General features: G+C 43.9%; 1 protein-coding gene across 1 annotated transcript in view; it reads right to left on the bottom strand.

The window, feature by feature from the left end:
• Positions 1–17679, bottom strand: part of LOC137906693 (teneurin-3-like) — a 131489-nt gene that overhangs the window by 8501 nt on the left and 105309 nt on the right. Inside the window, exons 23-39 of the mRNA XM_068750981.1 lie at positions 15221–15352; positions 14940–15075; positions 14231–14374; positions 9014–9085; positions 8498–8675; positions 7728–7748; positions 5836–5960; positions 5595–5702; positions 5244–5398; positions 4853–4954; positions 4563–4736; positions 4329–4388; positions 3787–3949; positions 2912–3035; positions 2628–2733; positions 2372–2514; positions 1722–1900 (exon numbers count right to left, since the gene is read on the bottom strand). Coding sequence (XP_068607082.1) covers positions 1722–1900; positions 2372–2514; positions 2628–2733; positions 2912–3035; positions 3787–3949; positions 4329–4388; positions 4563–4736; positions 4853–4954; positions 5244–5398; positions 5595–5702; positions 5836–5960; positions 7728–7748; positions 8498–8675; positions 9014–9085; positions 14231–14374; positions 14940–15075; positions 15221–15352 — 2122 coding nt within the window. The remainder of the gene's footprint in view (positions 1–1721; positions 1901–2371; positions 2515–2627; positions 2734–2911; positions 3036–3786; positions 3950–4328; positions 4389–4562; positions 4737–4852; positions 4955–5243; positions 5399–5594; positions 5703–5835; positions 5961–7727; positions 7749–8497; positions 8676–9013; positions 9086–14230; positions 14375–14939; positions 15076–15220; positions 15353–17679) is intronic.

Genomic DNA, 17679 nt, shown 5'->3' on the forward strand with positions numbered 1-17679 from the left:
TAATGATGAAACAGGAAACTGCAGTTATATATTGCTGTGATTTCAAGCACAGTCAGAGTGAATCTAAATGTAACTGGAATAAAAGTATTAAAAATGACATCAGCTTTGATAATTTCTTTGTTATCAATGAGCGCCCTCTAGTGGCAAACGCTGCACACTGCATGTTACAGTTAGAACAGAAGATTTAGCATCACTGCATCACTCTCAGTCCAGTCCCACCACTGGCAACATTTTACTCTGCATTCATGATGCAAAGAACGACATCAACATGTCAAAATACAGCAGCTGCATTCACTTGTTCACCACTGCGCCTGCAGTACATCTCACACGATGTCATACTGTAGACCACATTCAATGTACGTTCAACTCTGAACTGCACACGGTGAAGTTTAGAGTTAAGTAAGGGGGGCAAGATGCGAAATAATATGTGCATTAGTCTATAAATTGACAGAGGGGACGGCTCCATCCGTCGATATTTTAAAATAACTTATTCCAATCCGAACAGTTCTTCTGTGAGGGAGACTCTGCTCTGGTTCTCCTCACACTCTGGGCAGATGTAACAAATTACTACCAGCCACTTGAGACCTCAGTTTAACAGGCTCATTAGATCAGATTTAACAAGGTCACCAGAGCTAAATGAATGTTTCCCCCAATGCCTGGCCTCACATGAAGGATGATGAAGATGGTAAAAGAGCCATCTTTCTCCCTCTTGTGCAGTTCCTCTCATAGGTAGAATGATCAGAGGGGATGCATTGAGAGAGAAATTCAGAGCATTCTCCTCGAGAAAATGTAATTCAAGACCTTCATCGTGCTTGGTGACAGTGGCTTTATAATGCCACATTGACAAGGAGCCACACATGATTTAGAACTCAGCATCACTATTTGAAAAAAGTACCGGTACAATGTTCTTTTGACTCATAACTCTGAAAATGAATCAGTCTTCTGGTTAAGGCAGTTTTGGAATATTTTGGTTACTAGTTCAGTGTGTTCCCGACTGTTCACAGGGAAGAGCTGTGGCGCAGCTGATAGAGCAAGACTCCTTTGATCGATAGGTCAGCGGTTTGAATCGACAGTGTCCTTGGGCAAAGATACTGAACTCTAAATTGCTCCAAATATTTCAGTGCACCCTGGGTGCATTCATGTCTGCACTCGCAGGAAGGATGTTCAGACCAGGTCTGAACAGCTTCAATCATCTTTCCAGTCGCAATTGATGAGGACAAGCTGTGGGCACTTGTTGCAGAGTTTCACACATCCAGAACCCAGAATCAATGAAAACCCTTTTCGGGCTTGTTGTAAGGATAAAGGGTCCAAACACATCTGACTCCACAAACAAACAAACAGAAATCTAAATATATCAGTTTGAAGAATAACGTAAAAAAATGAGCATTTCTTTATTTATATGTTTCCTTCTGTTAATAATTAGTACAGAATAATTATGGGTTTGAACAGAGGCCCATTTGGAGAATCTTCTTAGACCTGAGAAATGTCAGACTCGGATGTGAAATGTGAAAAAACAACAATCTCTTTCCAAACTGCACATTAGCCTCAGCACGACTACTTTCCATCATCTAATACCGTTTTCTCTGCAGCCTGCATGTTGCTACTGATCTCGTAATTAAGAACCAAATGTGTTGATTGCTCCTCTAACGCAATTCAGGCTTCCACTTTCAGTCATTTCCACCTGGCTAGCAGCTGGACGCGCAATTATGTCAGCAACTTACCCTGCACCAGCGTGTAGAAGGAGTCTATTGATGACAAGTTGGTCGTTATGGAAACATCCTCATCCCTCCCTGATGTCTCAACGTCCACAGCAACAGCCCCTGACGACATGTCGCCATGGAGATTGGTCACCACCCCGGTGGGGAAAGTCACATTCGTCAAACGACCCTCGCTGTCATAACTACAAGGACAGGATGCGGGGGGGTAAAGGTCTATTAATTGCATTGATGTGAAATGCTGAATCTGTATTAGATACACACGTTCACACAGCGGTGGAGCCGCTTGCTTGGAAATAGCAATTTCCAGTAATGTGGAATTTGACATGAATCTGCACAGCGGGATTTTAATATACAAAGTAATTTAAATTAATTAAGTTTTTTCAATGTGTCAACCGGTTCTTCACAAAGTTATATTTAGGCATTAACATTTGATTAAAGATTAGATAAGATTGCCACATAATTCTGTCACTTCAGCTTGATACCGTGCTTTTTTCCAGAAGGTTTAACTCCTGTTTGTCTTGCTGATATGTGAATACGTGTAATTCTCAGAGACTTGGCAAATATACTTGACATTTGAAATCTAACTCCTGTACATCTATGTTAACATGCAGCACAAGCATCCTCTCCTATATAGTCACGGTAATACTGCTCACTCATAGAAGGTGGTCCAGCCTATTTGGATGCTCTTGGTAGCTAGCAAGCCACTGTTGCCATGGTAACTAAACAAGACCAGTTCCTGACCCTGAGCCGTGAGCGTCTTCAGACCTCCGTTAGTCCCGATGGTTAGCCAGATAACCTACACACACCCACAGACAGATTTACACACAATTCATCAGAGTACGTTGTCTTAAGATGGGTCGTTCTGGCCAGTGAGGTCCCGCAGGATGGTTCACGGTCTGCTCGCCTCACCTGATTGTCGGGGGAAACCACACGAACTGGCATCCTGTTGGTGTCTCTACGGATACGGAGGGTGTTCCCACTGCTGTCTGTCACCGCGGTTACATCCTCCTCATTGCTGACAGTGAAGGAAGAAGAATGACACAGTGAACATTTAAAGTGATTTGTTGCATCATCAATTGTAACTTTGATTCCTCCCCCCCCCCCTCAAAAGGTTCACCGCCACGCACACACATGCACGCACACACACACACACACACACACACACACACACACACACACACACACGCACTAACCTGTAGCTGAAGTTGTATATATAGTCTCCAGTGACCAGAGACATGGTGAACTGGTGTGTCCCGTTTGCATCAAATACATATAACTCTTGAGACGCTGGAGAAGCCACTTCATAGGAGCTTGGACCTGATGCCAGAGAGCCTGGATAAAGAGACACTTCCTTATTTTTGCAGCAAAAAGGATCAAAAACAGGATCAAAAAGGGATCTCCTACCATCATTCAACAGTTAAATAGCACAAACGTTGCCTGTGATGTTTAAATGCATTTCAATAAGCATGTCATCAAATACAGTTTCACATACATGTGTATTTGATTTTTGTCATGTGATTCTTGGCCTTTATCACTCTTTTCTGCACTGTTATTTCCCCACCATCAACCCCCCTTGCAATTTGCTGTCATTTTCTTGTCTGTTTTAAAAGAGGCGTTTTTTTTTTTCAGATGACAAGAAGCCTGGAGCCCCGTGAGTTCACACGTCTCAGAAAGTGAGGCATGATGGCTTTGAGGGGTTGCTACTCAGATTCATCAATAGGTGGCAGCAGTCAATCAGAAGTAAGAGTGCTGAGTTGGCAAACACAAGAAGAACTACTCTGCTTGTTATTCTTTATTCATTTCATGCAGTATTTTCAGAGCAGCCACAACGACTACTTCAAATGCATTAGAAGCAGAAGCAAATTAATCAGAACTTGTTTCATCATTATCGATAATGGGTATGGTATATATTCAGGGTGGCTTGTGCAATGTGCTGGCGACGCGTCCGAGGTGTACGCTGCCTTTCTCCCATAGCAAGCTGGGAGAGGCTCCCCAAAGTGGAAAAGCGGAAGACAATGGATGGATGGATATACCTACACCATATGTGTGTGTGTGTGTGTGTGTGTACCAGTAGGTGGTTGGTTACGTCGTACGGCTCGAATCCGGATATTTCCAAGGTCAGCGACATACAGTGTCCCATCTGGAGACACCACCAAAGAGGAAGGACAGTTGAGTCTCGCGTCTTTAGCGTAGCCATCTCCTGTCTGGTAGCAATCGCAGTTGGCATCGTTCTGCAGCAAGGAGGAAGCGGAGGGCGGGGCAGTAGAGGTAGCAAACAAAGACAAAAACGAAGTGAGAGGTCGAGAACACGCTGCATGAATAACTCAACCCCAGCGTGTGTCTTGTTTTCTTGCACCAATCGGTTACTATTTAAAGAAGCGTTCAGAGTGAGTGAGCAAATTTCAGATTTTGGTCTCCACTGAATATTGAATCTCTGAATGCTATTTTTTTTTTCAGCTGCACTAAATTTCTAAATGCTGCAGACAGATCTCCCCAGTCATGTTCCACTGTTCAGACACAGCCTATTAAAATGTCAAGCGACTGAGGGAGAGCGCGAGAGAGACGACGCTATTACAGATGCCATCCTCGGTTATTTGTTTAGCGAACTACCTTGCAGTCGCAGTCAGACAGGGCTCCAGCGAGGTGGGTGATTTCCCCATCAGTGGACACCTAGCGGAACAAACGGAAGAAGCATTAAGTGTCAAAGAAGGGAAACGGAATTCAAAAAGTACAATCATTTGGCTCATCTGAGCTGGGATTCAAATACAGGAAGTCCTGGGAGCTGGCTGTCGACTTCCATGTAACTATAATGAAGACTAATTAAATAAGTTCTCGATGTAATACCTTTCGGATACGGTGGATTTTTTTCTCATCCGTCTCCGCGATATAGAGGATGCCGCTGTACGACAGCGCTATGGCTGTTGCTCCCTCTAGCATGGTTTGGACGGCCTTCTTCCCCATAGTATATTCGATACCTGGCACCTGGCAGTGCATGGGACGCCCCGCCACGATCCGGACCTCACAACACACACGTCAAAGAATATTACTTAGGAGCGACAAAGAAGGAAAGTCCTCTCGTTAATCATGATGGCTTTGCTATTTCGCTAACACAAACGTATTCGGCAAATAAACACCTGTCTATTCTCAGTGATCTGCAGAACAATGTTGTTGTCCAGGACGTAGATGGAGTTGTCCATGGGATTGATGGCTAAGTCTGTGGGCCATTCCAAGCGAACCTGGATAAAGAAGGCAGAGGTGAGCGTTTCACCTGAATCCAGAGAGTCGAATGAGAGTCGTGCTTTACTGTTTAGCCAAGTGGGAGGAGTCCTATTTGTGAAGCATTCACGCACCGTATGCTGATTGTCTATGTATATTTGAGCAAACCCCTAATAAACGTGCAGCCTCACTATGAACAGAAGAAATCATCAAATGTGATATAAAAACAAAAACACTCGTCTTGTATAAAGCGACATTGTGTTTGTGACAGGTGGATGCAGCACACCTGGGTGTACGCTGCACGTTTACCTGTCTTATGTGCATGCTAGTATCACAGGTCAAAGGTCGAGCCGAGGTCAGGTCATTGCTGCCCAGCACGGTGGATATGATCCCGTTACGATCCACTTTCCTGATCATGGTCCCATCCACGAAGTAGATCAAGCCATTCCTATCGACCGTAATCCCTGCAGGGAAGATATAAATACAAACATCTCACAAAATGCAGTATTTCTCATCGAATGATCGAGATAAACCGCGATCAAACGTATTATTACGATAGGACAGCTCGAAAACCAGCTGGATCACGTCTGTTTATGAGGATTGTTTATGCTCACATGTCTGTGTCTTGTTGTGTGAATCAGAAAACATGCTTAAAATTACCTTTAGGGCCCAATAGCTGTGCTTCTGTAGCTTTTCTTCCATCTCCACATCTTGCTTCATCAAATGGAGGACATTGTTCACCCGTACCAGCCACTATGTCTCCATTACCTGAAAACACACCCACACACACACACACACACAATTGTCGAGGTTCAGTGGACATGGATTTAAGCACCCGTGATAAATTAACATTTAAAAAATTGCTCTCGTCTCCAGCGAGGAAAAAGTGGTCCGTTCTTACCGATGAGGTCATGGGCCCCGCTGAGCACCTTGGGCCGGTAGATTCTACGTGAGTTGGTGTCTGACACGTACAGCTGTCCCGTTACTGGATCGGTTGCTAGGTAGTACCGGTGAGCAGGATTGTTGCTATTGAGGGCCGACAGACGACATAGAAACAAGAAGGAACTGGTTCGGTCTCTCATATCGATAACGTCATTTTCTCACACGCGGCGACGAACGTAATCCAGAGGTGTACGGCTTCAATCATTTAACATTGGCTTAAAATTTTACAGCAAAATTGGATTTATGTTGGCAAAATTATGGAGACATTCTGGTACGGTGGTGCAGTGGGTGCGCTGTTGCCTCGCAGCAAGGAGGTCACAGGTTCAAATCCCACTTGGGACCCTTCTGTGACGAGTTTGCATGTTCTCCCCGCACCTGCATGGATTCTCTCTGGGTTCTCCTTCCACCACTAAAACATGTACCTTAGGTGAATTGGTTACTCTAAATTGTCCATAGGTGTGAGTGTGTGTGAATGACTGTCTGTGTGTGGCCCTGCAATGGACTGGCGACTTGTCTAGGGCAGGGGTCCGCGGCCCGGTACCGGTCCGTGAGGCATTTGTTACCGGGCCGCAAAGAAAGAACAACTAACATACGCAATTTCCATTGTATCGATTATTAGCGTCTAAGAGGTGTTTTATTTTGAAAAACGACCGGATTTTCTCCAACTTAACAATCGCGTCTTGATACGTTGTGAAAAAAAACCCAGCCGTGAACTCGCGAAAATTAATAAAAAGAAACAAAAGTCTTTGGAGAGCTTCTTTGCCGAGGAAAAAAGTCCAACTGAGGAGGAAGAAGAGGAGGAAGAAGCGGAGGCGTTGACCTCCAAGAAGAGAAACCAGGACTAAGACTTAAAACTCGGGTTTTAACAGCTGACTGGCTTCGATAACGAGCAATGAAGGGTTCAAAACTGCTTCGGGACATAGAGAACAAGAATCTGGATTAAAAAACAAGAATGTGGAATTTATGAAACAAAAAACCATGAAGGACAAGTAATTATTGGGACAACAATTTATGGTGAGTAGATGTTGTGTTATTGCAAGTGCATAATATAAAGTTTATTGGTAAGATTATATTCCTCTTTTTAAATGTAATTATACCCCCCCCCCGGTCCGCGAAAAAAATTCACGGCATAAAACCGGTCCTTGGCAGGAAAAAGGTTGGGGACCACTGGTCTAGGGTGTACCCTACTGCCAATGGAACACCAGCTGGTTGGCGTGTACAATGTGTGTGTGACTGTGAGTCTGTGTTGCTTTTTTAATCTATATATTCTTTCTAATGCATTTATTTTTATTCACTTGATGTATTACCTGCTAAAGAGACAGTACCTGTAGAAATAACGTCTGGCGCACACACTCCTGATTCCTGGTTCTTAATTCAGGAAACTTTCACAGCTGAAAGTCTGAGTCAAGTTCCAGTTCTTCTCACACAGTAATCGGTTTCTCCATGATAAAACCTTTCATTCGTACATTCTGTTATCACCGTCTCCGTGGGCTTAGAAAGTCCAGCACCCAACTGCCTAGTGCTGTTGGGTGCTGGATGCAACATCGAGGCTGCATCATTTCAGGGGACAGATACAATCGCAAGCTCAAGAAATAGAAAAGAACCAAAGAAGAAAAAGAGAACGAGGGGGGGAGAGAGAGACAAAAAAAAAGAAGAAGTCTCATTGTGATCAGCTTCCTCAGCCTTCACTGCAACCTTTAGTTAAGAATGTCATGACCTGAATCCTGCCAGGAATGAGCAACACAGATGGCTTCTATTGAAAAGCAGCGAGGGACTGAAGAGACAAGCAACCCGGAGTAAACGGCGTTAATGGAAGGGCGAAGAAGGTTACAAAGGATTAGTCACGCTTACCTATGTCTGAAATCTTTGTTTCTTTAATAGAGTGTAAGCGATGGAAATAGAGCAGAAGAGAGACAAGAGTTAGTGGACATGGGGGTCGGACAGGAATTACAACCCCGATTCTGAAATTGGCAGACCCTGTGTAAAACACATATAAAGGCGAATGAAATGATTTGTAACTGTGGCAGGGGGAAAGATTGGTGGCGATCAATACATCCATTAATTTAGAGCGCTGACATTTTAATTCTAATTAAGGAAATACGAGGGTGTTTTATTGATCTGGATGCATTATATTTGCTTAAATTGATTTCAGGGAGAATATAATAATATTTCAACAGTCAAGTCGGGAAATTCAATTCCAGTTAATAGTTAAAATGTGTTTTTATGCATTAGCAGATCGAACTGTACCTCTAGTCAGTGTTTTAAACAGCGTCCGCATTCTTTTGGAGGGGAATCAAGGTTTTATGATGAAAATCACCAAAAGAATAAAGAAATATTGGAATCAGGCATCACAGAGGACAGTAGAGAAATGATTTCAGACGACTGTACGACAGACACATGCTGTTCAATTCAGAACATCGAAATTCAAAGTGCTCTTATATCTTTTAGCACTTTTGCTGAAGAGGAAGTCATTTTATTGTGGTGGAAATGCATGCAGTCCAGTGCAGGAAGGTGAAAGCAGGACAACTTATACCGATGATAGAGTTTCATCAAAAAACAAGAACAGATTTTTTTGGTAAAACTTTAAAATACATCAGGCCTTTTAATTTGAAATTTCTTACCTCAGCTCCATCACACTGGTGACATTTCCAGAGGGAAAGATCCTCCTTATGTAGTTGAAGTCTCCAACATAGATGCTCCCATCTGCTCCACAGGCCAGAGCCAGGGGCGCCAGAAGCTTGTTGCCCTCCGCCTGCCCATTGCAGCTGGGGCAGGAGATGCTGCGGCGCCGTCCGTTTCCTACAACAGGATGCCGAGATCAATTTTCACTGATAGCGTGACATGCCTTCTGCCTTTTCTTGCTCAATAGACTCACCAGTTGACAATTTATTCCCTACAGGAACTGTGACCTTTGTACCTTCCACAGCTGTGTGAAAGGTACACTATTGACCATTATAAAGATTGAGGGTACAAAAGCTCCAAAGGTTTTATGCCCCAAATAGTGAAGCGGCAGAAAGATGAAATGTGTCAAATGCAGGAACCTTCCAAGAACAGCAGGTCCGGTTCGACTCTTTGTTACCACACAACAGCAGAATCAACACCAATCAGACATGTGTCCAGGTCAAATCTGTTCTTACCCATGATGCTGCTGATGACTGGAGGCTGCTGGGAAATGAAAATGTTCTCACCGTTGCCCTTGTATAGTATGCCTGCAGGACAGAACATGCAAAGATGAGAGAGGAATACAAAGGGCAGCTAAGAGAATGAATAAAAATAAAAATATTACAGCCTGTCCTCTCTCTATTAATGATGGCTGCTGCAGAAACCAGCTTTAAAAAAGATGGGTGGGATGTGTTTGTAGAGCAGCTAAAGCAGTATATGCCCCACAGTATACATACAGAATATATACGTAGTATCAGAAACAGTGCAGGTGGTACAAAGATCTCATCATCATCATCATCAGTGTGATTTTTTCCTTTTGGAAGCATAAATATAGTAAAGTAAAAATGAACATGAGTACAGATATGTCATCTTTTCTAGGTTTATGTGTCTAAGGGGTTCTGTTCTATGTGTGTGTGTGAGTGTGTGTGTGTGTGTGTGTACAGTAGGTTTGTCTGGTCAAAGCCGCTGGTGGTCCACCAGCTTTCGCCCTTCGATCAACTTGTGTGAAAGGATGGGTTCCTTTGGAAAGCATCACAGCTTTTATTGTGTTTATTCATCGGTGCTACTAAAATAAAATGGAGTTGTGTTTTTCCTCCCTCTTTCTTTTTTTCCTTTTGAATTTACCCCTGCCTGCTTTTTTCTATTTAGTTTCCCCACCTGGTTCTTCAAGCTTGCTCAACTTCACATTGCAAAAGTTTCATTTCTGTTCTGCTTCTTTAAACTTCCCTTCGTTGTGTTTGCGTTTAGAACCGGTCCTACAGACCTGAAAGACTTGAGTTAAAAATACAACATCTAATGTTGGGGAGGAGGAATCGGTTCTGTCCGTCCTGCTGAAGACGTGCTGCACAGGTCCAAGACAGATGAATACATTCTAAAACAATATAATTCTGTGATGCATTGGTACAATTACCTCATCATGGTACACGCTTCGGTTGTCCACCCAAATTCAAAGCTCTGTACAACCTATCTCAGCTGCAGCCATTCACTCAGACGTGCACATTCTACTTGCCAGAAGCGGCTATCCAAGGGCCTGACCTGCTCATCACGAGTGATGTATTACAACATTCATAAAGCAGAATGGAACGGTGCCATGCAGGCATGTAAAGGCTGTAAAATTACAATCTAATCATAAATCTATTCTCTCCGTCAATTTGACACTCGAGCCTGAAAGCTAATCTGCTGTACACGTCCGTGGAAGAAGAATTATGGGCTGCTGGTTGCACGCCTCCACCCACCGGCAATAGGTGAGGATAACTTTGAAGGAATTTTGCATAATGAATTAGATTGCCATAACATTGATGCACTTTGCGAATAAAGCTAGAATGTATGAGACGGTTAAAATGTTAGAATACAAAAGCATTTCATCTTCACACTATAAACCCTTTAAAGTCAGCATTTGGCTCTGTCATGATTTCCAGTATCAGCCTGCATCCTTCACATTGCCACCCGATTTGCTTCCTTCTGTCCCATTTCCTTTTTTAATCTCTTCCATGGGTGTTAATTAATCAGTAGAGCCCGAGGGAGCAGGGTTCAACTCCTGCTGTGATGAAGCCAGACAGGGACAAACATGAGTGTGTTGGTGTTTGCCTGATGACATGAGCCAAGGAGAGAGAGAGGGAGAGAGAGAGAGAGAGCCCCTTCATGCATCTTCTGCAGCCCTGTAATTATCTGGACATCACCCAGAGGGATTGCAGGTGTGAACACAAATGTGTGGACGTTAAATGGACTTTACCCTGCCTCCTGGTGCAAACCCATCGATCCAGCCCATGTGTAAATTTAGCAGATTGTTGTCCGGAGGATTGTTGTTGTGGTGTGTACGCTTTTCTTTTATTATTTCCTATCTGTTCATGACTTCTGGAAAGGGAGTTATCTGTTATTTTATTTGCTTTTTTGGTTTAACGGTGGGAGGAAGCTGGAAAACCTGGGGGGAAGACACACCAACCACACGTCCTCCCTCTGTCCATCTGTCCATCCATCCCACTAGAGCACCTTGTCTGAACATGCAAAACTCCACACAGAACGGCTCTGGGCCCAGAGCAGAACAGATACCTTCTAGCTATAAACTGGCAGCACAGAGCAGATAATTATGATAGCCACTGCCTCAGGTTAATTCTTAATATTTAATTACTCACACCAGATTCTATTCTTACACGCGTATTTTTAAACATTTACATGAAGAATAAAGAAGGCTTAAGGCAATCAAACAAAGATGCCCCACCAGGAACACATCATGCATGATATATGAGGCGGGTAGAATGATGACTGTAGCTTGTGTAGCATTGGAAGGCAATGGCCATCAGCAAATCTCCAGAATGTATTTGTGCTGAACTGAAGATGGTGTAAATATACTTTTAGGGTTTTTCATCATCCTCGAGAGATCCTTCTGCTTCGTCTTGGCTGACAGGTGGTAAAACCAGAATGAATAGGAAATAAAAACCATTAGAATATTTTTTTTGCCATGTGCATCCTCGGGATTAAATGTTTAAAAGTTTAATTTTGATTAGATGTGATAAAAAAAAAAAAGCGACACTGCTTGCTGGAGTAAAACATTAAAGCAGAGAGTGTATCTTGAACTTGATGTCTGTGCATTACTGGGCAGTGTGTGAATGCACATTGCATTACACACATCACAAAAATACTACCAGGAAAAGAGATGATCAGCCCTCTGCTGCTTTTTTAACGGATTTTTGAATCATTGAATGGAGTTTTAATGTAAACTTTAAAAAAAATATTTTTTCCTGACCTCGTTATGGATTACATGATTTTTGGTGAGTGAATTTAATGCATATTAATTTTAGAGAGGATATTTTGAAAAAGCAAATGGGAAGTAAATGGTAAAATCCAGATTTTGTTTTGTATCCAGACGGGTATCCGGATCGCTCTCAAAACTAAATGGGATCAAAGTTAGACCAAAACCCATTCAGCAAGAATCCTGCTAACAAACAGAGAAACAAACCACCAAACGATCGCCTTGTTTTTCGCGCTCTCTTCGTGTAGCCTATGAGCTCAGCGCGAGGCTGCATCACGCTGGGGTTGAGATCTTCTGCGAGATCTGACGAGCGATGATGCAACCTCACAGTGGACCTAACATTCTGAGCTGCACATAAATAAACTAGAAACCCTGACATTTTATATGAAAATGAAATGTGAATGCGAGAAATTCAGTAAACAGAAACGGAGCTGACATTCCTTGTCAAAACATTAAAACAAAAAAAAAACCAGCACAGAAAATGTAAGCAGAGCATCTCACTGTCACCGTTCAGGCATCATTATGAAGCTGTGAGGCAATCTACATAGAAACTCTCCATTCAAGAATAAAAAGAAATCACACCCACAGAGAACAGGATACTTATAAATGAAGACACGCACACACACACACGCGTGTGACAAGGTGCTGAAAGCCCAAGAGGACTGCAGGGAGACAGGGATGAATAGCAAGAGATGGATGGGGTGACAGATAGAGGACAGCAAGGAAGGGAGGGAGCAAAGTGCCTTTAAAGCTGCAAAATGCATTTCTTAAATATATATCTCTATTATTGTACGAGCTTGTCCTTGACAGGTGGGCTGCCTGGCTGGAAATGGATCTGGTTTCTGAGTGCAATCAGTAAAGCTGACATTGTTTTACACGCCGCTTGATTACAACACAACAAATGTGCATTTAAAGCGGAACAACTTCCTCAGAGCGATTTGCTTCTGACACCAGTACGTGTGCAGCTTTTTATTCATTTTAGCCACATTTAGACCTGCAGACAGGAAGTGCTTTAGCTGTTTCTCTTGACATGGTAACAGATTTTCTCATCATACTGCTGGACCTCCTTGAGTTTAACATTTCTTTATTGTAGTTACTGCGAGCTCATCTGGCTGTTTTTATCATGGGAGCTGGCTAGCTAATGGGATCAGCTGAATATTTCATCGCCACGTGAACTACTGTAGCGACGGAATGGATACGACATGGGGAATGGACTCTTATCCATCATATGCCAGTTAGTTTTGCTCCGAGAAATAGTTAGTAAATACGGGAAAAAACCCAAAACAAACTCCTGGATTCCACTCTTTTGGGCACTGTTCACCAAATTCCATATCCTCGGATGACATCACAAATCAACAGTGAAAGATTTCAATGTGACTTTAAGACCCACTCAGGTTTGATTTATCTCTGGGCTGATCCCAACTTTCCCTCGAGGTGCAGAGCTTTTTTTTTTTCTTCTTCTCAAACTGCACACATGTTTTGGCCAACATGCACATCACACAACCTGATGAATGAATCAGAGTCCAAAGGGCGTCCGAGGCCAAGGTGCGCACATTTTTCATGCCATTTTCATCGAATTCCCGACTGCCGTCTCCAGCAGCTAACCTGGCCTGCGCTCAATAAGGAAACTTTTGATTTGCTTCACCATTTCCAGGGTGTAGCATGTAGCTGATGCATCCGGCAGTGACAGGAGATTATGACTAAAATAATCAATAGTAAAATTATAAACGGTTTTCCATTCAATTGGATCGCCGCCGAAAGCAACCGCTATGTCCTTATTGGCGAAAGTGAGCAAATCACCTTGTTTCTAGTTGCTTTTTAATTGGTTTAGTTTAGAGAAAGAGGGAAATACATAGAAAGGTGTATGTCTGTGAGTGTTAGTGAGAAAGAGTGTGTGAGAGAGACAGAGAGGGAGAGAAAGAAAAAGGCAAAGGGGGTAAAATATCACAGCAGCTGGAACAAATCCTCGAGGCTGACAAGGAACTCTCTCTTTCTCTCTATTACACACACAAACGCACACACACACACGCACGCACACACTTTTCCTCTGGCCTGAAATCCTTTATTAAAGCATTGCTTTATACCGCGGCTCAGATTAACACACTTTTAACGTGTGATAAGCGTTGTCATCTTGTCCTTTGAGTCAAAATTATCCAGCTAATGATGTCGAGAAGAGAGAAAAAGAAAAAGAGCGAGGAAAAGAGAGCGAGAGAGAGAGAGAAACGTATTGTTCTCAAGCGTATTTTTCATATTTCAGCAGCGAGCGGAAATCAAAATGTCAGTTGGCATTGACTCTTCAGCCTCACTCCTCTTCATCATCTTGAGTTGAGGACAGCATGTGTGTGTGTGTGTGTGTGTGTGTGTGTCTGTGTCTGTGCGGATAGAGACAGCTGCCGTGTGATTAGTGCAAAAGGAGCTTTTGCCACACCACAGCCTAACCTACCGTTCTGTAGGTCCAAGACGTGATGCTTCTCCAGCGCCCACCCACCCATGTTGGACGCGTCCATCTCGTAGCCTTGTAATATAGCTGTTCTCTTCTCCCACAGGATGAGGTCGAGGCAGGACTCGTATTCAAAGCCCACCGACACTAGACAACACACACACACAGATTTAATATAATATATAATACATACTAAAAAAACGATATCTGATATCGCTCATCGGATGTCTCAACTCAATCTTGACGAGACTGGGGGGGGGGGGGCATATCATCTCATTTTCACGGCGATCTCAAGGAAAGCCAGTGCGGCACTAAAGGTGACCAGCTGTCCTCCACGGCTGTGACGAGCCTGAAGATTCATGATCCATGACACGTCCCTCGGCCGTGACGCAGGGCGGGCTACGGCCCGACCACTCGTCATCTGGCGGCTCAAAGATAGCAGCTCGCTGCTGGCTGCTGGATTGGCAAGCCTAATCGGCTCATTAACATGCAGCAGGCAGTTGGTCTTTGACTTACAGACAGAATTCTACGAAGCTCCCTACGCGAGCCGCTGCTGCAGTCTGGTTGTATGATTGCACATTGCACCATTTACTGGTTATAGAATAACGCCGCGGCCGTTGAGGCTGGTTTCCCTCCATTCAATCACAAATCAATGATTAGAAATACCGCCCCCAGCATCAAGTCAGTTCATCTCAGACCAGATTCAACTAACCAACTGCTTCAGATAGTCCATAGACACGTTGGCTGTAAGCGTCTGTCTTGTCCCAGATGAAGGTGTAGGACAGGCTCGGTTGGGCGGGGAACCACTTCTGGAAAAGTCGACCAACCACCGCCACCATGAGGTGGACCTGGATCAACAGAACCGAGACACATTGTGTTAGTAGAGGGCAGGTGATTGGCTGACCGGAGCTGGCAGCGTGTGGGATTCTGCAGTGGTCTATGTAATATCGTGGCTTTGAAGATATGCACATGGTGCTGCATTTCACAGCTCACCTTCATTAGGCTGAACGGTATTGATGACTGCGTCATGGTGACTTTGAGGACCGGTTTATATCCTGCAGCTCTCGAGCTGAGGTAGATCAGGTTCAGATCGCTGCCCGGTATTGAGGTCTCCTCCTGTAAAACCTGCAGGCGCATAAAACACAATTTACTGTCAAGGAAACACATCAACACTTCAGGCTCTGGGTTATTAGCACTACACTACAGCCCCTTCCTTCAGTGTGGCTCCATTCTCTTGGCTGATCGGCAAGTTCAATCTGATATTCAACAATCACTTATCCTTCCTGAGAGTCGCTGCCTGTACCATCCAGAGGAAACACAACGCAAGGAAGAAACAAAAAGAACAACACAACCGCTACAATCCACCCACGCTGCTTCGATGGAGTCATTCTGGGCAGCTTCATTTCACACAAACGGGTCAGCAGGAGAAAAGCCGGAGATTACCTCATGAATTCATGAAAAGGCAGGTTCAAAGAAAAAACGAGCTGTATAATACAAAAAGAGCTCCTCCTCCGGGAATGATCCATTTGGACTTTCCTAATGTTATATTTTTCTTCTGCCCTATTGCCTTTTCATTAGCCAGGCATTCAGTGTTCATTACAGATCCATTACATCCTCTTTAAGGCTGCCCTCTTCACTGCCCCGCGCATTAATGGACTCAGCTTCACCAAAAGATAAGTAGCAGCTTTCCATCCCCTCACTCTTTATCCGCACGCACACACACAGACACACACATGGAGTTCAGTTGTCTGTTTTTTATTTCTTATGGAATGGTTAATGCTGAGTGACAACAAAGAATCCCACACAGTCACGACATTGCCTTCTCTATCTTCCTCTCCCTCATATGTAACACACACACATGCACAAATGACACAGAAGCAACACAATGTGAAGCCACAACATTCCACCATGATGAGCCCCGGTTGCCTGCCAAGAGGAATGTGCTATTAGGCTCGTTGGCAATCAGCGGCTGGGCAGGGTGGGGCTCCACATGCGTGTGTTTTTGTGCGCATCAACCCGATTCCTATAAAAACAACCGCTTCGCGGCAAAAGTTCCTCTGCTGCGGTGACCATGGCAACAATTCATCCACGTCTGTGCATGTGTGCGTGCTATAAGCATGAGTAAATGGTTGTCCGTGTGCGTCTTTGCCCCACTCTGTCTGTCCAAAAGTGAAATGTGTAGGGATTGGCAGTTTCTCTGACAGTGCTACGCCTCACCCCGACCACTAAAACCCAGTAAGAGTCGCTTTCCAACATCTTGGCAGGTAAACGCAGATTCTTGCTGCTGCGCTCTGGCTCACATTGGAGGACATTGTGGCATTAATCATTTTCCGTCTGACGGCATTCAAGAGATGATTCGTTCTGTTCCACATAGAAAGGAGACTGACGTAAAAATAACAGCGCGATGTTAAACTTGACTCACCAAAATAAGCAATGATAAACACAACTAGAAAAGCATTCAAAGAGTGCAGGTCATGCAAGGTGCTGCCAGACCCACTGGGAGCACTGGGTTCAGTGTCTTGCCCAAGGACACTTCAACATGCAGACAGTCAGTGCTGGGATTCAAACCACCAACTTACTGATCACTGGACGACCCACTCTACCAACTGAGCCACAGCTGCCCTAATGGGAGCGTGTAGTTCAAATAATGAGTGACGTTAAAACACTTTAAACTGTTTCCTTAGTAAAAGATGTCTGTTAAACCGAATAGAAGATATAAAACGCTATCCTGATATAAAATCCTGTGATGAGACAGTTTCAATTTGACGATGTTACTAAAGATTAAGCATCATGTTGGATCTCTGTTCAAAGTGCAGCGTATGGCCGAGGTCTTTTAGATAAGAGCAGCCGTGTAAAAATGAATGTTTGGCTAACACATTGAACACGAAGGCCGTCTCCGTGTCCTCCCATTTTCTCTTAGAGTCCTCACAAAGATGAGCTAAGACATCTCCGGCTTGCAGAACTTTCAGCGCACCACATTGTTTGGTGTCTCTATGACACTCCCACACGATGCACTGATGCTGACTGACTCCATCCAGCCATTGTCGAGATCAATGCCATCAATTCGGATCATGTCCCAGCCTCCGCATTTCTTGTCAGCCTGTTTATTCTAAAGGTTTTAATTCTAAGCTGTCAATACGCGGCAACACATTGATGTTTTCCATAGTCCGGACCCACGGATATTTATGCTGCACTGGGGAAAGAGAGTCGACATCCTCATTTATACCGTTTCAACCCTTTTCTCTCCTGTGTGTTTTCTTAACTGTGATCGTTGCCAGAAGGTACAGTTTAAAGTAAATAGAACTGAACTGTCTCCCCCAGAGGGAAAAGCATTAAACGGGGGGATGCGAGTACAGAAACACAAAGTTAAAATCAGTGCAAGCGTCTCCTGATTTTTTTTGGGTGAAAGTCTGTGAAAACACTGAGCCTTGGGTGAGAGGAGTGAAATGGGG

This window comes from Brachionichthys hirsutus, chromosome 17 (assembly GCF_040956055.1).
Source record: "Brachionichthys hirsutus isolate HB-005 chromosome 17, CSIRO-AGI_Bhir_v1, whole genome shotgun sequence".
Classification (NCBI taxonomy): Eukaryota; Metazoa; Chordata; class Actinopteri; order Lophiiformes; family Brachionichthyidae; genus Brachionichthys; species Brachionichthys hirsutus.